The sequence below is a fragment of the Bidens hawaiensis genome, unplaced genomic scaffold (assembly GCF_021521415.1).
Source record: "Bidens hawaiensis isolate Kalapana, Puna unplaced genomic scaffold, B.hawaiensis_p1.1 tig00018570_1, whole genome shotgun sequence".
NCBI lineage: Eukaryota > Viridiplantae > Streptophyta > Magnoliopsida > Asterales > Asteraceae > Bidens > Bidens hawaiensis.
The window spans coordinates 218,397-241,693 of record NW_027492812.1 but is presented as its reverse complement, the minus strand read 5'-3'; the positions used below and the strand labels follow the sequence as shown (position 1 = coordinate 241,693).

Genomic DNA, 23,297 nt, shown 5'->3' with positions numbered 1-23,297 from the left:
CTAGTCTGATTCTCACGCCGGAGGGTGGTCACAAGGAGGAACCCCCCCCTTCTCAGTGACGAGCTCACGGTGTCTGTTTTGCAGGTTATCAGAACCATCTTCCAAGGGTCTAACCCCTCGTGGGAAACAGCTCTCCAACCCCTAGGTTACCAGTAATCGGTCGGGGTTCGACTGGTGTTTCTTCAGGCATACACAGCAAGCTCAAGGTCACTGATTCGGCCACAATATCCAATAATCTCAACAAGCTTCAGGTGTTTGTGACCTTCAGGAGCTACAACTAGTCTTACTTTCCTTCTCCTTTTCAATGGTGATGACCAAAGTAGCTGCAAAAACAAAAACAACAACTTAACGGTCTAGTTATAGTGCCTTTAATTTAAATATATTATAACATAGCACAAGTACTTACAGATATTGAAAAACTCTCCAACCTTGGACAGGCCTGAGCTATTGCAGTGAACTTTAGTAGACAATTATCTTCTGCAGCTCCCAATTCCAGCTTTAGATACTTGACATTTGGAAATTTGAGAAGGGCATTAACATTTAAACTTTTCTGAAAATAACATGAAAACATTCACCGTATTCTGATTTTTTGAAGATTATAAGCAAAATAGAAAATAATTACTAACCTGTGGAAACCACACTTCCAAGATAAGAACCTCAAGGTAGGGGGCACAAGATGAGATCTGCCTGAATACATTATTCTCCGATCCTACACTAACTTGACCAATATCAACTTTTTTAAGCTTTGGAAGATCAGTAAGATGCAATTCTATTTCTTCACCATGATATAGGAATGATTTAAGGTCAAAATCATATAAAGAGATTGATTCGATCCCAAAACAAGCCACTATTCTGACCTTTTTCAAGTTAATGTCCCGCCCACCAACACGAATATGAGGGAACAAACCCGAGTTAAGCATGGTTAGAGTCATAAGATGTGGAGAATTCTTCAAGATTACGTTTAGGGTTGGTTCGTCTAAGTTGACACTACACAAGACCAGCATTTTAAGAGTAAGAGACACAGCATTTAGTGATGGCAACATGAAATTATAGTTTTTAGCTGGATTACGAGCATAATTACTTATATCCAGTAAATTCAGTTCCATCCTCTCAACTTTCTTGTCTATAGCAAACTTAATCCATTCATTAATACATTCAGAGTATCTGCAATCCAAATTGAAGTGAATCCGAAAAAGTTGGATCATCGGGTGGTTGTGACTGCTGATGACATTATTTACCTGCTTGGTGAACTTAGCCGACTCTAAATCACAAATCATCTCATCATTGGCCATCTCATTTAAAGTTTCTGTACCATCAAAGTTCAGCCGGATCAAATTACGCCACAAGTGCCTCCATCTTTTGGAGAGACTGTCTGTGACCACAGCATCTTTTACAGACAAACGAGATAGTATCCTGACAAGAACGTCATCTGGCATTTTGCTGATGTGATCAATCAAATGATCCCCCTATACAAATGAAAGTCATCAACATTTAAAGAGAAATTCCATACACAAGTAAAACAGTAATCCTAATGTATTGATTGTGCAGCATTCGCATAATTAAGTGAAACCTTTTAGAACAATAATATCGAAATTTCAGTGTTTAAATCACTTCACTTTATGTTCAATTTTAATTCAGCTTAGGGGCGGATCTACCTTATGTTGAGGGGTACCCCTCAAATTTCTTGACGAAATACATTTTTAGCACAAAGTTATTGTTTTTCTTCTTTCGTGTTTTATGTATCGGTTACCCCTAAACAAAAAAATTTACTCCATGCTACCCCTCAACCTTTTTTTCTAGATCCGCCACTGAATTTATTTCAGCTGTTTCCATATGAACACTAGCTAGTGTTGGCCTGTTAAATCAAGCCATCAAAATATGCTGGAAGAAACATCATTATAAACTTATGTTATTATTTATATTATTATATAAACTGAAAGGGAGGAATTGTAATTATTAGAAATAGGCCTCCACAAGGCACAGCTTGGAAAACTATAAATACCCTCTGTACCTATCCTTTGCAATCAGTGAATTTCGTTTGTGTAAAATTAAATGATTCAATTATCATTTATCAAGCCTATTTTAAACCTTAAAATCCAAATTCAATAATTCCACTGTAAAGTCATGGAAGAAGGATACTTGAACATTACGGAGGACGGCAGTGATGTGATGCCTGAGAGTCCAACGATCTGTCTGATGATCAAAGTTTCGATGTTATCTGTGATGGAATTGGCGAATTCAATCTGAATCAACAATCAAGCACATCTTCTGTGGAGAGAAGACGTGAAGCCGCTACCAAGAAATTCATTAGGCTAATCATGGGGTCTCGTACTCTAGTAGCACTTGAACTTGATGAAGACCCCCCCGGCGTAGGCATGTGTATGTTTGACCCATATTTATTTATATAAAAGTCATACATAAATTTAAAATTCAAGTTAAAATCATTTTGTGCCTCTGTTGAAAAGTTTGGGTCAACTTCATGCATATCTAAGGCTGAAAAAATTTCGTCTATCACACATTCAACCCCCGTAACATTTAACATTGGGTTTAAAGCGGCGGGGCAAGTAAAAATCGGTGGCAATTCAAGAAAGTATTTTTTTAATTTAAACTTCATTGGTAATATGATGTTTGAAAACATTGGACTTTTATTTTCAAATTCTTTAAGATTGTTAACGATTAAAAATAACTCCGAAAGAACCAAGGGACTTGTCGGATAATACGTTCCCGATAGTTTCGTAGTTGATGTTTTAAAAACTTCAAGAAAAGTCGATAAGTCATTGATAATTTCCCATTTCTCATTTGAAAAGGGGATTGCCAAATCATTCTCGGCAAGACTAGAATGAAACATTTGTAAAGTTTCTTTTTGTTTCAAAGCACTTTGAAACATTATGCAAGTGGAATTCCATCGATGAGGTACATCCCAATTAGCTCCCAAAGCTTTTCTTCCCGTATCTTTACAAAATTTTCTATAATCCATTTGTCTTTTTTTACTTTTCTTAAAAACTTCATGTAGCATTACTCTAAAATCGTTTATAACCGATGTAACCTCATCCGAAGCAAGTCCGTCTTGCACGATTAAATTAATGATATGTGCAACACCTTGAGTGAAAAAATACACCATTGCAAATCGGCGTATATTTTAATTTTAATTTATCAACCGCCGATGTATTATTCGACGCGTTATCAAATGCAATTGAAAATATTTTATTTTCTAGTTTATAAGTTTTTATAACATAATCTAAAATTTCAAACAAATTATCTCCCGTATGTGGATACTCAAAGAGTTCGAAAGCAATTGTGCGTTTCATCATTTCCCACGATGACGGGTCTACCCAATGAGCGGTGACACAAAGATAAGATTCGGGTAGACCATGTGGAGCCGACCAAACATCACTAGTTAAGTTTATTCCCGTATTTATATTTTCAAAATATGCAATTAGTACCTCTTTGGCCTTCTTCCACAATTTTAAACAATAACGTTTAAGAGTATGACGACTTACGTGAGTGTATTGTGGTTGAAGCGTATCTCGAATCATGGCGGTTAAGCGAGGGTTGTCGAAGTGGCTAAACGGCAAAGCTTCTTGAATCACAAACTTCGCCATACGATCTTGAACTCGATCAATTTGGTATGTAAATATTCCGCCTTCACTATCCATTTGCGTTTGTTGCGACTCGACGTTCTGTTTCAACGCCCTGCAATACGGTCTTTCGATGTGTTTCTTCAAATTTGAATTCGAAAGTGGGTTTAAATAAATCCCACAAAACTTGCACCGAGCCTTCAATGAATGGTCACTCAATTCAACCAAATCCCAATTGCACCAAATCTCTTGATTACGATTATGAGGTACAATACGAACGAAACTTGGTCCGGCGGTGGAACCTTGACCAACCGATGATTGTGAGGCAGCCATAACAATAAATATGAATATAGAAGAAGAGAAAACAAGAGATTAGAGAACTCAGAACGTTGTAATAGCGTTTTTTTGTATTTTTTTGCGTTCGGGTTTGCGTTTTGAGTGTTGTGATGAACCCATTACACCAAATACCTATTTATACTAGTAGTGGGGTGTTTGGGGAGCCAAAAAACGGCCATTTTTGACCCCAACGGTCAAAAATCGGCCATAAAACCGTTTCCCAACGGCTAGAACTACTCCAACGGCTAGAACCGGTTCCGAACCGGTTCCGGTTGAACCGGTTCCGGTTCGGTTCCGGTTCCTACCCGGTCCACCTCCAAAAATGTCAAACCGGTCCCGGATCGTCGGGTTGAAACGGAACCGAACCGGTTCCTACGAAAAACGGGTAGGAACCGGTTCGGTTCCGGTTCGGTTCCACCGAAGACCGAACCGGTTCCAGGAACCGGTTTTGTTGTCCACCTCTATGACTGTGATTGCTGGCTGGCTGGGCTTGGCCTATCGTATTATGGGCTGGGGGGCATATATTTATGAACTAATAAAAAATGCTGCCCAAATTTAGATTTAGGGGCCTTTGCGATCCTTTTAATTGTGTATGTTTTAATTTAATGCTAAGGGGTCTGTGGGTGTCACACCCGGCCCTGAGCGGCGGAAACAGCCGGGCGCGCACGAGTGGGGATTGATAATTAAGCACGGGCCATTGCAAAACATTCAAAGATTTTTATTGCGCATGAGAAGTTTATTACAAACACATTACATTGTTCAAAGATTACAAAAAGAAACATCCAAGTATAAAACTGAAGATTTCCTCGCCATATCCCCTTACGCGGCGGGTAACCATGCGCATCGAGGGGATAAAACCAAAATCTTCCAAAAAGCTTGTTTTAGATGTTCAGCGTGTGGTGCTCTAAGTGTGACTCCATGCGCTACCTAGTTATCTCCTGAAAGACACGTAAAAACATTTGAATCAGTATAAACTGAGTGAGTTCACAAGTTTTAGTAACTTGATAAAATCATTCTGAAACATTTCTGGCAACATCATTAACATCTGCTTGGTAAAATCGTATTAACACAATTCTGACAATATTCTGATAAAAAAAATCGTTCCGCGGGTTACGCGTGAACAAATTCTGGATACGGTGCTCGTCTATGTAAGTGGCGCAGCCACTACGAGCGAAAAATAACGTAAAACCGTCCCGCGAGTTACGCGCAGACGTTTCTGGAAAACTATGCTCGTCTATGCAAAGAGGCATTGCCCCTACGAGCTAAGGATACCGTCCCGCGGGTTACGCGCAGACGTTGTGCCGGAAAACAAGGCGCTCGTCCATGCAAAGAGGCGCGACCCCTACGAGCGGGCTCAACCCCATAGTACTGCCCCATGCCAGGCACTCGTCCATGCAAAGAGGTGCGACCCCTACGAGTGGGCGGATCAAACCAGCAGTCCCTACCCTTAGAGTTCCAATGGTAAAGTGATCACTTACTCGAGTTCTAGCGCACATACATTGAAAACCTTAGATAACCGTTTGCATTGCCCATCATGCAACATAACTTAAAACACATAATCGCTTGCATAGCTTGTAAGTATACCATGATAAAACATTATTTAAGTACGTGTCCCTCGCCCCGAAAGCAATTTAAAAACAGTGAAAACAGTGAAAATAGGGGCTGTGAGACTCACCTGAGGTTCTTGTTAAGGGTTTAATCGAGATTCGGGTTTTCTTGGTGTTGGCCTCGGAATCGAAGGTCTAGAATACGATTAAATAACAAGTATATATATTAAGATCAAGAAATAGGAGAATATAAGGGTTGGATAGTAGGTCTCAAGGTTATATTCTCGGCTTACCTAGTAACAGGATCGGAGCTGGAAACAACGGATGCTTGGGAAAGGATTAGTGCAAGTTTGTAGTTCTTTGAAGTGTGTTTTGGGTGATAATTTAGGCTACAAATTTATAGGCAAACTCAAGGGAACACAATCCCTTGCTTTAGGGGATTAAAATCTTTTCATATCTAAATGTAATGATGATAAAGTATGGAAGTTATTATTATTTACTTAAGAGTGGAGTGGTGGATAAAAGATTTTGATTTGATTTGGACAGAACATGCAGATCTGGGGTTGGTGAGAATAGGGTGGCTGACAGTTGACTTTTCATGTTACAGTGTGCTTTTTCAGGTACTTTTGTCAGTGTACAGTAAAAAGTGGAAAATCTCTGAAACACGCTACTGTTTCCTTTCGGGCGGGAGTAATCTCCTTAACTGGAGAATAGACCAAGTGTTCTGCGCGTATAACTTGGTGCGCATAGCTTTCTGCGTATAGGACATGTCTTTGCTGCGGGTAGGTGCGTAACCTTCTCGCAGTTAGGGACATTTGAGTTTCATTTGTAGATTCTCCAGGTGGTCTTGGTATTTCAACATAGTGATCAGTCATGTTGAAGTCAATTCCATCTTGGAGCTTCAGACAAACTAGCTCTCAACGTTCCCGCCATGCGGGTAGGTTAGTTCCCTTCCGCACGCGCATAAACGATGTAGGATGCACCCGCCTTAGCATCATGCGGGATGGTCAACCCATAGACAACATAATGTTTAAGTTACATGAAAACATAAAGCCAAATCATTCACGCATGGCGCATATAACATATGCTCACGCTGGTTCTTAACATGGTGCGCTCGCGCAGGTTGCACATAACAACTGCACGCGCTGACTAACATGGCGCGCTCGCGCAGGGCGCACATAACATATGCACGCGCTTAATATTCACAATCACCTAATTATTAGGTTGATTACTTAGCTTATGGGTTTGGGAAAATTACCGGTTGTCACATTCTCCCCTCGTTAAACGAATTTCGTCCCGAAATTTAGGAGACGTTGCTGGCAGAAGCCATGTTCTGAAAGAGGTGTGGGTATTTCATGCGCATCTGATCTTCTCTTTCCCAAGTGAATTCAGGCCCACGCCTCGAGTTCCATTGAACCTTTACTAACTTGATTTTGCTCCTGCGTAACTTTTGTTCTTTCCAATCGGTTACTGCTATAGGTTCTTCTACGAAGTGCAGCTGTTTGTCGATGTGAATCTCTTCCATCGGCAAAATTAACGTTTCGTCAGATAAGCACTTTTTGAGGTTGGACACATGAAACGTATCATGAACTCCACTGAGTTCGGCGGATAAACGAAGTTTATAAGCAACCGGACCGATCCTTTCCAGGATCTCAAATGGTCCAATGTAGCGCGGATTCAACTTTCCTCGCTTGCCGAAACGGGGGACTCCTTTCCATGGAGAGACTTTCAATAGTACTTTATCCCCTACTTGAAACTCCAATGGTTTCCTTCGCACATCTGCGTAACTCTTCTGTCTGTCGCGCGCTGTCTTAAGGCGATCCCTTATCTGAAAAATCTTGTCTGTTGTTTCTTGGATCAATTCAGGACCAGTCATTTGCTTGTCACCCACTTCAGCCCAGCACAGTGGGGATCTACACTTGCGCCCATACAAAGCTTCGAACGGCGCAGCCTTGATACTTGTGTGATAGCTATTGTTGTAAGAAAATTCAACCAATGGGAGATGAGTATCCCAGCTACCTTCGAAATCGATTGCGCACGCGCGCAGCATATCTTCCAATGTCTGGATTGTTCGCTCGCTTTGCCCATCCGTTTGAGGATGATAAGCTGTACTCATATCAAGGCGAGTACCTAGAGCTCCTTGTAACGATCTCCAAAACCTTGATGTAAACCGACTATCTCGATCAGAAATGATGGACACTGGGACTCCATGTTTTGAAACTACTTCTCGAATATACAATCGGGCTAACTTTTCCATCTTATCGGTTTCCTTGATCGGCAGGAAGTGCGCTGACTTAGTTAGCCGATCCACAATAACCCATATTGTGTCATAACCCCCAGGTGTCCTTGGCAGTTTGGTGATGAAGTCCATAGAGATTTGTTCCCACTTCCACATGGGAATTTCTGGCTGTTGAAGCAACCCTGATGGTTTCTGATATTCAGCCTTTACCTTCGAACACGTTAGGCACTTACTGACATACGTCGCGATGGCGCCTTTAAGATTGTGCCACCAATACAGTGTTTTAACATCTTGGTACATCTTGTCTGCGCCAGGATGCACGGAATACCGCGTCTTGTGAGCTTCGTTCAATACTTGCTCGCGCAATCCCCCCTTGAGAGGGACCCATATGCGGTTAGCGAAATATAGATTGCCGTTCTCTTTCAGTTCCAAACTCTTAATCATTCCCCCAAGGGCTTCGTTTTTAACAAACTCTGGTTTCAAGGCTTCTTGCTGAGCGTCTCGGATGCGGGTAGAGAGATCTGCGTGAATGGTCAACCTTAGAGCCTTGACTCGTAGCGTTTTTATTCGCTCCTTCCTACTTAGCGCGTCTGCCACCACATTCGCCTTTCCAGGGTGGTATTTTATTTCACAATCATAATCGTTCAACAATTCAACCCATCTTCGTTGCCTCATGTTTAAATCCTTTTGATCAAATATATGTTGAAGGCTCTTGTGATCCGTAAAGATTATACACTTTGTACCATAGAGGTAATGGCGCCAAATTTTTAGCGCGAAGACAACCGCTCCAAGTTCCAGATCATGCGTTGTGTAGTTCTTTTCATTGGTCTTAAGTTGGCGCGAGGCATACGCTATGACTTTGTCTCGCTGCATAAGGACACATCCGAGTCCTTGATGTGAAGCGTCGCAGTAAACGACGATGTCATCTGTCCCCTCGGGCAGAGATAGAATTGGCGCACTACATAACTTCTGCTTCAACATTTGAAACGCTGCTTCCTGGTTTTCGCCCCAAACAAACATCCTGTCTTTCTGAGTTAGCGCGGTCAGAGGTAGAGCTATCTTGGAGAAGTTCTCAATGAAGCGTTGATAGTAGCCAGCTAGTCCTAGGAATTGCCTCACCTCAGTTGGGGTTTTTGGCGCTTCCCAGTTTTCGATGGCCTTGACTTTGGAAGGATCAACGTGAATTCCTTTCTCGTTTACAACGTGACCGAGGAAGTGAACTTCTCTAAGCCAAAATTCGCACTTGGAAAACTTCGCATACAACTTTTCTTTCCTTAACAATTCCAAAATCAATCTCAGGTGTTGCTCATGCTCGGCCTTGGTCCGAGAGTAAATCAGAATATCATCTATAAACACAATCACAAACTTGTCCAAGTATGGTTTGCACACACGGTTCATCAGATCCATGAATATAGCCGGCGCATTAGTTAGCCCGAAAGGCATCACTAAGAACTCATAATGGCCATATCTAGTTCGGAAGGCTGTCTTTGGCGCGTCTTCCTCATGGACCCTAAGTTGGTGGTATCCTGACCGTAGATCTATCTTCGAATAATAACTGGATCCCTGCAACTGGTCAAATAAGTCGTCAATCCTCGGTAAAGGGTACCGATTCTTGACTGTCAGCTTGTTCAGCTCCCTGTAGTCAATACACATTCTGAACGAACCATCCTTCTTCTTTACAAACAGTACTGGAGCTCCCCAAGGTGAGAAGCTTGGGCGAATGAAACCCTTATCCAATAGTTCCTGTAACTGATTGGATAGTTCTTGCATCTCAGATGGAGCTAATCGATAAGGCGCTCGTGCTACTGGCGCAGCTCCTGGGACCAAATCGATGCGAAATTCGACTTGTCGCGGCGGCGGTAATCCGGGCAGATCTTCAGGAAAAACTTCTGGAAATTCGCGCACTACCGGTAAGTCTTCAATTCTTCGCTCATCTTTCTTCTCTACTACATGCGCCAGGAAGGCGTAGCACCCTTTCCTTAGGCACTTACGCGCCTTTAGGCACGAAATCAGTTTCGTCGCAACTCCCTTTCTTTCCCCTTGAATCATCAAAGTTTCTCCGTTCAACAGTGGAATCCGAACCTGCTTCTCATGACAAACAATCTCCGCGAGATTCTCGACCAACCAATCCATACCTACCACAATATCGAAACTTCCCAAATCTATTGGCAACAAGTTTATATTGAACTCATGACCTCCCATGACTAATACACATTGCTCAGTCCTTTCATTCGCGCATAACTGCCTACCATTGGCTAGTTCTATAGTATAAGGTTTGTCTAGCCTACTGGTCGCTAAGCCCAGGGAGTTTTTAAACTCATGGGATATAAAACTTAGGTCAGCGCCAGTATCAAATAAGACAGATGCATAATGACCGTTAAGCAAAAACGTACCGGTTACCACATTCGGCTCTTCCTTTGCTTCACCCGCGCCGATCACAAAAGCTCTCCCGCGAGCTTGGTTTCCTTTCTGTGGGCAATCCCGGCTGAAGTGTCCAGGCTTCCCGCATGCGTAGCAGCTGTCGCTCGATCCAGCTTCTCTGATGCGACAATTCATCGCCTTGTGTCCTGGTCTGCCACATTTGGCGCATTCGATTTTCGCGCATTCACCCTCGTGGTGAAACTTGCATTTGCTGCACCATGGGCGAGGCCCGCTGTATCCTTTTCTTGATGGTTCCGCGGCTTGAATCGCGTAAACCCTTGTGCTTTCCTGCTTCTTGGGCGGTGGCTGCTTGAAGTCTGACCCTCGGTGGGAGTTCCATTTCCTCTTGGAGTCGGAGGTTCGCTGCTCGTTCAAGCGGGTGGTCAACATACCCGCACGAACCGTATCCCTTGTAAGGGTGATGGCTCGCGCAACCGCCTCGTCAAAGGTCGGAGGTGCGGCGGCGTTGAGCGGGACTCTAACGACAGGAGGTAACCCAAAGATGTACCTCTCGATTTTCTTTTCTTCTGTGTTTGCCATGTCTGGCACCAGCTGGCAAAGCTCGTTGAAACGATTGGTGTAGGCATCGATATCCGTTCCTACCATGGTGTGGTTCCAGAATTCTTGTTGCAAGCTCTGAATTTCTGCGCGAGAGCAGAACTTTCTCATCATCATTTCTTTCAATTCTTCCCAGGTCTTGTGAAGAGCAACTTCTCGCCCCAAAGTCTTTACTTGGAGCTTCCACCAAGACGAAGCTGCTTCTTGGAACATGCAGGTCGCGTAAAGGACCTTCTGGTTTTCACTACATCCGCTGATGGAGAGAACGGTCTCCATCTTGTCAATCCAATTGTAGAGCCCAATGGCTCCTTCGGTGCCTTTGAACGGCCAAGGCCTACAGGCCATGAATGTTTTATAGGAGCATCCTTTGTTCAAGGCTCCGGATTCGGGTTCTGGGGTCTCGTTCTCTTGGCGACCCTGACTAGATTCGGCCTTGCTGGCCTCATGTGTTGCAATCGCCTGCGCGATTATTTCTGCGAGCTCCTCGGGTGTCATGGTAATTCCCTTGGCTCTGGTTGGAGGCATTCTTTTCATAAAAAGAAAATATAACAAACTTAGCGCATGTACTCAGAGCACATAATGTTCTTATCTCTAGACACTGTGACCCGTGTTCCTAAGTGCGTGTGTGATTTTTCTTTTGAAAAGATTCTTTTGAAAATATTCTTTGAAAAATATTTCTTGCGATTCCCCAAAGGTTATAGTCTAGGTTAAAAACTTCTTTTCCTAGTTCGCTATAACCAGTGCTCTGATACCAATCTGTCACACCCGGCCCTGAGCGGCGGAAACAGCCGGGCGCGCACGAGTGGGGATTGATAATTAAGCACGGGCCATTGCAAAACATTCAAAGATTTTTATTGCGCATGAGAAGTTTATTACAAACACATTACATTGTTCAAAGATTACAAAAAGAAACATCCAAGTATAAAACTGAAGATTTCCTCGCCATATCCCCTTACGCGGCGGGTAACCATGCGCATCGAGGGGATAAAACCAAAATCTTCCAAAAAGCTTGTTTTAGATGTTCAGCGTGTGGTGCTCTAAGTGTGACTCCATGCGCTACCTAGTTATCTCCTGAAAGACACGTAAAAACATTTGAATCAGTATAAACTGAGTGAGTTCACAAGTTTTAGTAACTTGATAAAATCATTCTGAAACATTTCTGGCAACATCATTAACATCTGCTTGGTAAAATCGTATTAACACAATTCTGACAATATTCTGATAAAAAAAATCGTTCCGCGGGTTACGCGTGAACAAATTCTGGATACGGTGCTCGTCTATGTAAGTGGCGCAGCCACTACGAGCGAAAAATAACGTAAAACCGTCCCGCGAGTTACGCGCAGACGTTTCTGGAAAACTATGCTCGTCTATGCAAAGAGGCATTGCCCCTACGAGCTAAGGATACCGTCCCGCGGGTTACGCGCAGACGTTGTGCCGGAAAACAAGGCGCTCGTCCATGCAAAGAGGCGCGACCCCTACGAGCGGGCTCAACCCCATAGTACTGCCCCATGCCAGGCACTCGTCCATGCAAAGAGGTGCGACCCCTACGAGTGGGCGGATCAAACCAGCAGTCCCTACCCTTAGAGTTCCAATGGTAAAGTGATCACTTACTCGAGTTCTAGCGCACATACATTGAAAACCTTAGATAACCGTTTGCATTGCCCATCATGCAACATAACTTAAAACACATAATCGCTTGCATAGCTTGTAAGTATACCATGATAAAACATTATTTAAGTACGTGTCCCTCGCCCCGAAAGCAATTTAAAAACAGTGAAAACAGTGAAAATAGGGGCTGTGAGACTCACCTGAGGTTCTTGTTAAGGGTTTAATCGAGATTCGGGTTTTCTTGGTGTTGGCCTCGGAATCGAAGGTCTAGAATACGATTAAATAACAAGTATATATATTAAGATCAAGAAATAGGAGAATATAAGGGTTGGATAGTAGGTCTCAAGGTTATATTCTCGGCTTACCTAGTAACAGGATCGGAGCTGGAAACAACGGATGCTTGGGAAAGGATTAGTGCAAGTTTGTAGTTCTTTGAAGTGTGTTTTGGGTGATAATTTAGGCTACAAATTTATAGGCAAACTCAAGGGAACACAATCCCTTGCTTTAGGGGATTAAAATCTTTTCATATCTAAATGTAATGATGATAAAGTATGGAAGTTATTATTATTTACTTAAGAGTGGAGTGGTGGATAAAAGATTTTGATTTGATTTGGACAGAACATGCAGATCTGGGGTTGGTGAGAATAGGGTGGCTGACAGTTGACTTTTCATGTTACAGTGTGCTTTTTCAGGTACTTTTGTCAGTGTACAGTAAAAAGTGGAAAATCTCTGAAACACGCTACTGTTTCCTTTCGGGCGGGAGTAATCTCCTTAACTGGAGAATAGACCAAGTGTTCTGCGCGTATAACTTGGTGCGCATAGCTTTCTGCGTATAGGACATGTCTTTGCTGCGGGTAGGTGCGTAACCTTCTCGCAGTTAGGGACATTTGAGTTTCATTTGTAGATTCTCCAGGTGGTCTTGGTATTTCAACATAGTGATCAGTCATGTTGAAGTCAATTCCATCTTGGAGCTTCAGACAAACTAGCTCTCAACGTTCCCGCCATGCGGGTAGGTTAGTTCCCTTCCGCAAGCGCATAAACGATGTAGGATGCACCCGCCTTAGCATCATGCGGGATGGTCAACCCATAGACAACATAATGTTTAAGTTACATGAAAACATAAAGCCAAATCATTCACGCATGGCGCATATAACATATGCTCACGCTGGTTCTTAACATGGTGCGCTCGCGCAGGTTGCACATAACAACTGCACGCGCTGACTAACATGGCGCGCTCGCGCAGGGCGCACATAACATATGCACGCGCTTAATATTCACAATCACCTAATTATTAGGTTGATTACTTAGCTTATGGGTTTGGGAAAATTACCGGTTGTCACAGTGGGATAGGAAGGAACCGTTCGTATGTATCTATGTTTTCTAATAAAAGCCTACAAGTTTTGTCACTTGTTACTCACACGTTAAACCTCATTCTTTTTGAATACTTTAATATTTACTTCTAATTTATTTGTGCATGTATTGTATTTTGTTAATGTTTATAATTGTAAGGCTAAATTCGATAGGCTAATGTAACAACATAGTAGTTGGTTGCTTGTTTTGTGTATTTTTCTTGTATTTGGGCCTAGGGCCTCCATGTAATCCTAGAAGGCCTATGACTATATATAGCGTTATCATGTCAAGGCCCCCAACATGCAACAACTTCAATATAATATATATATTTCACACACTTAGGTACTGTTTTTTTTTCTAAAAAAAGTCTGTGTTGGGCCCTATTTTGTGTCATAGTCTTTTGTATTATTTCATATTGTCCACGATCTAATTTATTAGCTTTCGGTTTCATTTATGTATGTTTGGGACCGAGGCCTTGTATTTTAGAGCCCATTGGGCCGATTAAGGCCAGCCATAAGGGAGGGAACGCTCAGCCCCATGCCCATCCCCCATAGAGGGCCTATGGAATTTTTCTTAAAATTTTATTTATATATATTCATTTTTGGCACATATGGTTCGTTTGTTTAACACAGAATATGAATGAGATGAAGGAGATAGAATAAAGTTTGAGATTTACCTGCATAGTTGTATATGCTACTATTTAGTTCATATAGAAATATAACAGAGATGAATGAAGAAGATGATGCTTAAAGCATGGTTTTATGGTTAGATTTTTTTCTTTTTTAATTATTTCTTTCCCGACAAAAGCATGTTTTATTATTTCTTTGGTTTCTAGGTTATAGACTACAACTAGGGTAAATTGACTACACATTAGTTTTCTGGTTGACTTTTATTTTTGGATTATTTATTTATGTTTTTATTAGATTTACTTGTAGGTTAATTTTTATATACTATAAATAAATATATGTAACATAAATATGTGAAATATCAGCAAAATGTGGCTAACTAATGTAAACTTAGAAATCTATAAAAGTATATTATGACACTAATAAAATAACTGGAATGCCAATAAAAACCATGTATTTTATTATAAATTTGATAAATTTAATTTGACTTGTATTTATATATAAGACGTGATCCTGCTTGATCTCACCCGTAAATAATTTAATTACATTTGGTAATAAACAATAAACCCTTGTAAAAAGTATTTATTGGTCTGTCACTGGATTTCTCTGATCTCTAATTCCCTAAATTATCCATATATGAATTCTTCGTTCTACCAGGTTAGTTGTTTAGAATAATATATATGTAAAATTTTTCATTAACGTATTATTAAATTATTGATGTTTAATGACATTAATCAATGTTTTGAGTTTGTATTTAGGGTCTTTAGTTTTTCATGTCCTGGGCCCTATTTTTTTTTTTTTGTATTCTCGGAGACGGCCCTGGGGCCTATATAAAAGATGGGAGCATGGCATGGCTTCACCTATATAAAAGATGAAGCACGCACATGCTAAACCTAAACTTTTGGAAAAATTATATTGTCACACCCCAACCTACGTCGGAAATAACAAGGCCCAAACTAATTGCTAACAGCTCAAAGATACTATCATAAAATAAAAATATGACAATATCTATTAATTGTCATATATTTCAAATTAAAGTGCACAAATATTCAAATATGGCAAAAGCAATCCAAAACAAATAGATAGTCTCAAACAAATAATAAAAATATAAATAGTCTTCGTTATATTTCCTAAGATCTTTCTAGACGTTCTTTACGTCAAACTTCTAATCAACTGATAACCTGCATATGCGTAGAAAATAAAGTAGATTTCGTCAACACGAGGTTGAGTGAGAATATTTCCAATTTTCATGATACAATAATATATATAAATAAGCAAGGCGAAATAAATGCGGTAACAAATAATCAAACCGTGAGCAAATAATGTGTCAGTTGACCATTTCCATCATGCATATATATAAATAAGCAAGGCGAAATAAATGCGGTAACAAATAATCAAACCGTGAGCAAATAATGTGTCAGTTGACCATTTCCATGCGAGTGGGCGTTGGCTACTGTGACAGTCATATGATCATACTATAATTGATTATGATGAACCTTTCCGAATGCGATAAAATAAACACGTAAGCAAGTAACAAGCAACATTTGATCGAATACACACAATTATATGCTTGCTAGTTTGTGTATATATGTAATACAAAATAAGTATTAGTACGCACATGTCCCCAAAACTTTGATAAAATCAGTAAAGTAAAATAGAGGGGAATGATAAATCTCACCTTATAGTTTAGGCGAGTAAATAAAATAAGAATAAACGTAAGAAAAATAAGCAAATCGTCTTCTAACGCGTCGTCTGAGATAAACCGAATGAACCTGAAACTTTGAGAAAATTAACTACTATTAAAACCGAAAACATTGCCACTGAATCGTTCCAAACGGATGTCTAAAACTCAGGTTATGAGAAGTTAAACGTTTAAGCGAGCTGGTACTGACCAGAACCCGAACTGCGAGTCGGAAGTCAAGTTTTGGTAGCCCTAAAATCTCGAAAAAAAATAAAAGTCTTCTGGACCGAAATTCGGTTCCGACCAGAAGTATGAGAAATTGATTAGTCAAATTTATTGACCAATATACCCTTAAACGGGTTTGAGTTAAATTGACCTGTCAATACCCCTCAATCTCATAAATTGGTTGAGGGTTATTGACAAGTGAGTATTATTGAACGATTCATCAGTTAACAACTTACCCCGAAAATGCTTGAGTTGACGGGAAATCGAGGTCAAAGATCAGATAAACGTCAAAGTCAAACTGCAGCTTGTAAACTTCGAGTAATAAATAAAAAATGAGAGCGTAAACATCAGGTTACGCTCTAAAAATGCATTTTTAAGCGATTTTAAGAGTTTCTAAGGGTTATTTGGCACAATTGAAAGTTAAGGGATTATAAATTAAGTTACACACAATTATTTACTAATAATTGCATAATTTTATTGATAAGAAAGATCCGAATACATTCCCAAATCAGGTAAACAAATACAAATACAAATACAAATGCGGAAAAAACGAAATGTTACATCTATCTTATCATTCTACCAACCCTCTATACTCCCTCTCTTTTCTTTCCCTTTCGGCAATAATCCGAACACAACAAGATCCGAGATCTCGGTTCCTTGTGAGTGATTTTCAGCTAGCTCACGAGTGAGATTGATCCAAGAACATTAGTGTTTGATCCCGTCTCTAGGACCTACAGTCTGTATATATAGACTGTTTTGTCTGCACCACGCGGACAACATACAAACATTGCCATATGCAGACTGTTTGTTTTTCGAAGACGTTTCGTGAACTCTTCTTGGTGCAGACTTGGCCCATCCACTTTTAAGATCTTCTAAGGTCTACAGAGGCCGAGGGTTAAACACCACCACCTGCCAACACCCACTGTCCACCACCGCCACCAACCGCCCGCCGCCACCACCATCCACCACCCACTACCACTGTCACTACCATTGTCCACCATCATGCACCACCACGTACCACCGTCCACTACAACTATCATCAAGTACCACCACCCGCCACCACAATCCGTACACCACCATAGTTTATTTTAGCAGTCTACAAACACCGCCATAGTTTATTTGTCATCTCATAAATTATGAATTATTTTTTAACAATTACGGGCCTCGGTCCGTCGCCCTCCCTTTGACCGGGCCTGAGTCAACAACCCTAGCCAGAATCCACTGTTCTTATATTTTGCCATATGAATCGTAAAGGGTTTTAACTACTGATCAACAAGTTGATCTGCATATGAGGGTAACTAGGTTTTAAAGAAAGTTATATATAATGTCCATCAATGTTGGTTGATGGACTTAAACAAGGCCCAATTCAAACAAACGGTCATAATTTTGATTCAAAAATAAGAACCGCCGCTATAAAGACCTAAAATCTAGGTTCTTCATTAACTCTAGCATCTAAACCTCGACAATGGTTAACGGGAGTTCAAGTAGCAGCACCCACATGACGATGATGTCCTCCTGGTCGGCTCCGCCCCCGCCTCCGCCCCCATCGCCAAGGCAGACATCGAATGCAGCCATCAAGAAGCCCCCCAAAGGCAGAATCCGAATCCGGGCATATGCCCGCAACTTTTACCATGAAAAAGCCCTTAACGGGCATATAAGATGGCATACCCCAGAAGAAAGACTCGGGCTATGGGATCACAGCCGCGATGGCCGCGGCAATGCCGAGGAGATACTAGACACCTGATTTGAACCTGCTGCTGCTAGAAAGCGATGATGAAGGCGAAGGCTACAATTGAATGCGTGTTTGTGTTAATTTTATAATAAAGGCCCATGTTTATCATTAAAAGTTGGGGGCTATTTTATGGTATGTAATATAGTGCTTTGACAGACTATAGTGTTAAACGAGACATTTGGACCATATAAGATTTATATTTATTTCTACATGGATATTTAATAATCTAGTATTAGAGTCAAATTCGACACTAAAAAAAACCCTCATTTTAAGAATATAAAACAATTGTCGGGTAATCTTTCTCGGTTTAAAAATATTAAACAATCGTTTGGGATAGAAACCCGAATATGAGGAAATACTATTGCATTCATTAATTAAGGGTATTGGGAAAGTAATTTTAGATATTGATTAAAATAAGATCAAAATTGACAGTGTTTATTGTTCCCCTCGTCTAGATAAGAATGTGTTAAGCCTACGACAATTAAGGCTTCAAGGGACTGTGACTGAAATGGACGGTAACAAATGTTCACTCAAAAATATGTTTGAAAAATCCCATGATGTTGTTTCAAACAACACTAAATTGTTATATAATCTGGGAAATCCATCAGTTCATGAAAATTATGAACAAGAGCATCTTAACTCTTATTTTGAACTATTGGAATTAAGTCAAGATCAGACTCGGTTTCACAAAATAAAACATGATAAATGATCTAGAATTTAATTCCGTTGATGATTGTGTTGCTCTGTTGGATTTGATCGAAACAACAAACGAAGTTTGGTCCCACCGTGAAGTGTTTAAAGATAAATTTCTGCAAATGGTTGTTCATGGGTTCTTATATTTTTATCTGGTGATGTCAAACCGTCCAATCCCTCCAACATTCAAGATGAATAAAAGAGTGGAATTATTTGATCTCTACATGATGGTCAAGATGGAAGGAGGATATAAACGGGTCACAGAATACAACATGTGGGTCATAATTGCAAAAGATTTAAATCTCGACTATGAAGATTGTGATTTGGTTCAGATCCTCTATGCTCAATATCTTGATGGTCAACATGGAAACTCAAGAAACAGAAGACAAAGGGACTGCATGAATTATTGAAGAAGAATATGCACTCTATCTGGGAGGAGACTGGAAAGTAGCAAAGAGATTAATCAAGCGAAAGAAAATTGACTTTGCAAAAGAAACCGCAGCAGCGATGAAATCCCATTCGAGTCTGCCCAAGAATCCTCTTAAACTTAATAATGTTTAAGGGGGCATATTAGATAAAGATAAACATTATTAATTATATTTAAGTTTGTATTATTACTGTGACATATTTGTAATAGTTATTTATTAGGTTAAGACTTAGGGTTATTTGGGTATGCGCTTAATAAAACACGGGAATAGATAAACCGTTGAAAAACGGTTTCCTATTTAACCGTCGCATCAGTTGGAAACGACGCATCCCTTTGATCCCTAGTCTATATATGAACGATTTCTGAACAGTTGTAATTTACCAAGATTAATCATATTATTATTTATTAGTCCAATTCCTGTTGTTATTTACAATTTCAGTTGTGATGTCCTTCTGATTTCCAATATAACCAAAGGCGTGAAGCTGCTCAAAAACACTGTGATTTAATCAATCCATGTTGCTTCTTTAATTACTTAGCTATCAAATTTTGTAATTTTGAAGGATTTAATTTTGTTGTTTTTGTTGACGTTGCATTCGACTCGTTTAAAATTTTAAGGTATACGTCGAAATCACACATCGATTATCCCAAAACTTTGACAATCTACGATCTAGGTCTGCTTCTAGGAAATTCGTCAGAAAGGAGATTATGTTGAAATTGTTGGCTAAATCTACATAATACCATGAATAATAACTGTTGGGCCAATATTATATATTGTTTTCAGGATTGTGTAGGTCCCGAAACCGGATCCGACAACGAACGGTTTTGTTCTTGATAAGCACACGAGACGGGTGCAGTAAATCAAACGACCGGACATAATATAAAGATAATATAAAGTATATAGGAACGATCTCGTTATCGGTAAACAGATTATAGTATTAAACGAACCGACCCCACCCAAGGTGAGCTCTCCTTGGGTGGGTGATTTACACCATGAAAACACATACTAAAATAAAATACAAAGTTCCTATTTATAGCCTAACACATAGTCTAGAAGTTTTCTTGTTGAAGTTAAACGCGTGTCGAAGCTCTCGTCTCGTGTCCGTATTTCTCGCCCACTTTAATTATTAACTTGACAGTGAATAAATAATGGGTTTCGTAATTTGATATCGCAAGTCATAAATATTGGCCTTACAGATTGTATATGTCGTTTTAGTTTGCTTTTAGTCAGTATAGTACGTACTCGGTATGTTTATTTTATAGGTTTATTATGTAAACTTTGGAGAAATGGGGACCCTATATAAAAGACACACCCATTTCTCCATTACTCCAACACAACTCCAACTCTTTCACAACATATTCCACACAACTCAAGGAAATAAAGTCCCTCTCTACTTTTCTTCATTTTCTCTCTTTTATAATAACAAACTAAGATCCAGGATCCGAGTGTCGTTGATGATTTCCGCTAACCAACAACACGAATTAATCCGAGTCAAGTTGTGAGATCCATCTAGAGGACCTACAAGTGGTATCAACTCTTTCACAACTCATTCCACACAACTCAAGGAAATAAAGTATCTCTCTACTTTTCTTCATTTTCTCTCTTTTATAATAACAAACTAAGATCCGAGATCCGAGTGTCGTTGGTGATTTCCGCTAACCAACAACACGGATTGATCCGAGTCAAGTTGTGAGATCCATCCAGAGGACCTACAATAACTTAAGAAAATATAACGAAGAATTTATTAACATTAATTCGAACCACTACATCATTGCGTTCTTGTGTTTTTTTAAGGAAAAACATTAATCAACTGGCTGAACTTTAGAGTGTTTTAAGTAGTATAATGTTGATAACGATTAACTTTTCGTTGTCTTTTTTTCTCTCACAAAAATTGCATTGAGTAACTTAAGTAGACCACTTTATCTTTCTTTATTGTTATCGTATGGCATTCTACTAATAGTTAGATTATTTAACATATTGTTCATAGAATTGTGCCTAACGATATTTTATTGCATAAATATTTTTAAATTGGACCTGGTCTGTTTTAACTATTTTACCAAGAACTAACATGTTTCATGTGATAAATCAAATCCCGATTCGTTTTGGATAAACCGGGGAGGCTTGGAAGATCTCATGGGGAGAAAAAGGAGGAGATCACATCTATCCATTTAATATTTTATATTTAACTAAATGTTCGTTTTGTTTTTTGAATTAGTTTCATTGTTTGAGTCAAATTAGAATTAGTATGCTATAAATATGGTTTATTGAGTTTCGTATTCTGAAGTTTATGTTTCTCTCGTTCATATAATAAAAAGAGTCTTGCAGGTTGTTTCCAAATACTTGTGAATATCAATTGTTTGTTCCAACAATTGGTATCGGAGCGTAGGCGATCTACGATCTCTGGAAAGAATAAGATCGGTGTGGGGCGACTAACCACATCTGGTGACGGAAACGTTCCAGCCATAAGGAGTACGGCTCACGGTTTCTCGGATCAAACTAGAAGAAACAGGAAGAACTCGAAAAGCAGGTACCATGGCAGAAGGAGCAGCACCTGGGAACCATGCGAGAGAACCGAGCTCGACATCTCTGCAGTGTCTGAAGCTCACAAAAACAAACTACAACACATGGGTTGTAATCATGGAGTCGATCCTTGATGCTCAAGGATTATGGGAAGTGGTGGATCCGACTAGAAACGATGTAGACGAAAGGAAAAACAAGTTGGCAAGGGCTATTATTCTTCAAGCCTTGCCGGAAGGCGTTCTTATGCAAGTTGCAAGAAGCCGGAGTGCCCGAGAGATATGGGAATCGATACTGGTCAGATTTCTTGGAGCGGATAGAGTGCAGCAAGCTCGCTTACGATCGTTAAAGCGAGAATTCGATCAGCTAAAGATGGGAGAAAAAGATTCCCTTGAAGAGTATGCCAGTAAGATAACGGAATATGCCTCACAATTTGATAGTCTTGGAAGCCCGATGGAAGAAGTAGATCTCGTGAAGAAACTGTGTCCCGATCGATTTATAGCTATTGTGGCAACCATAGAATAATGGGCAGATCTTTCCTCAATGCTTTTTGAAGACTGTATTGTAAGGCTTAAAGCATTTGAGGAACGGATAAAAGGAAAGGAAGTTGCTGCCGAGATGGCAAGCTTCTCTATTCTAAAACCGATAATCAAGGAAGACGGGACGCCATTATGGTCGGTGCCGGGGTTTCATGAACCATGACCAACGCGGTTGCGGTAGAGGCCGAGGACGGGGTTTCGGCAGGGGACAAGGCCGTAATAACCAAGCACATGACAACCGTAGAGAAGGAAATCAATCGAATCAAAACATCCAAGGTAACCAAAATAACCAAGGGAGAGATAAAAGTGGTGTTCAGTGCTATAATTGTAATGAACTCGGACCATTCGCTTGGGAGTGTACGATACAACCGACTCAAGAAACTAGTTTAAATCAAACCGAAACTAAAGCGCCAGCCCTTATTATGGCATCGGTTGAGTCGGAAGATGATAAAATCCTACTAAATGAAGATAAATTTCATCCGAAGTTGTATGCAAACGACTCTGAGGATGCGATAGTTTGGTATTTGGACAATGGGGCATCAAATCAAATGACCAGAAGCGAATCCTATTTTCCAAAGATCGATTACAAGGTGAGTGGTCTTGTTAAGTTTGGATATGGGTCCAAAGTGTGCATTAAAGGAAGAGGTTCGATTGTGTTTAACTGCAAGAATGGGGAGCAGCGAGTTATGAATGAGGTTTACTATAATGTGTGAAACTTCTAACTTATTTATTAGTTACCAAAAAACAAAGCATGAAAATTTTACTAATATGTCCTAGTAATTAATTAAACATAAAATAAAAGGAAAATTATATGATTGGCTCGAAGGACTTCTCGCAATAAGAAAACTTATGAAATGAACATAATCCTATATATATATATATATATATATATATATATATATATATATATATATATATATATATATATATATGATATAAAAATATGAATTAGATACGCATATGTCCCCAGAAGTTATTAAAATCAGTAAAATAAAAGGCGAAAGATATATGTAGACGAGTGTGCGAGAAATAAGAATAAAAACACAATTAAATGAACGAATCGTCCTTTAACGTGCTGACTGAGATAAACTGAATAGACCTAAAACTTGGAGATAGTAAACTATGATTATAACCGAGAACATAGCCACTGGAATCGATCCAAGCGGATGTCTAGAACTCCGGTTATGAGATAATTAACGTTTAAGCGAGCTAGTACTGACCA

General features: G+C 39.9%; 1 protein-coding gene across 1 annotated transcript; it reads right to left on the bottom strand.

Moving 5' to 3' along the window:
• Positions 1-211: 211 nt before the first annotated feature.
• LOC143556421 (F-box/FBD/LRR-repeat protein At5g56420-like) lies at positions 212-21,483 on the bottom strand. Its single transcript, XM_077045745.1, has 2 exons — positions 21,454-21,483; positions 212-1,466 (listed from the first exon to the last, which is right to left on the bottom strand). Exons 1-2 carry the CDS (start codon positions 21,481-21,483, stop codon positions 597-599), a joined length of 900 nt encoding a protein of 299 aa, XP_076901860.1. The 3' UTR covers positions 212-596.
• Between the last annotated feature and the right edge of the window lie 1,814 nt (positions 21,484-23,297).

Coding starts and splice junctions, on each gene's coding strand:
- LOC143556421 (XM_077045745.1), bottom strand. CDS start 21,483: ATGGCTGGAACGTTTCCGTCACCAGATGTG. Junction 1,467..21,453: donor CGTTTCCGTCACCAGATGTG/GTTAGTCGCCCC, acceptor TCATTTGTATAG/GGGGATCATTTGATTGATCA.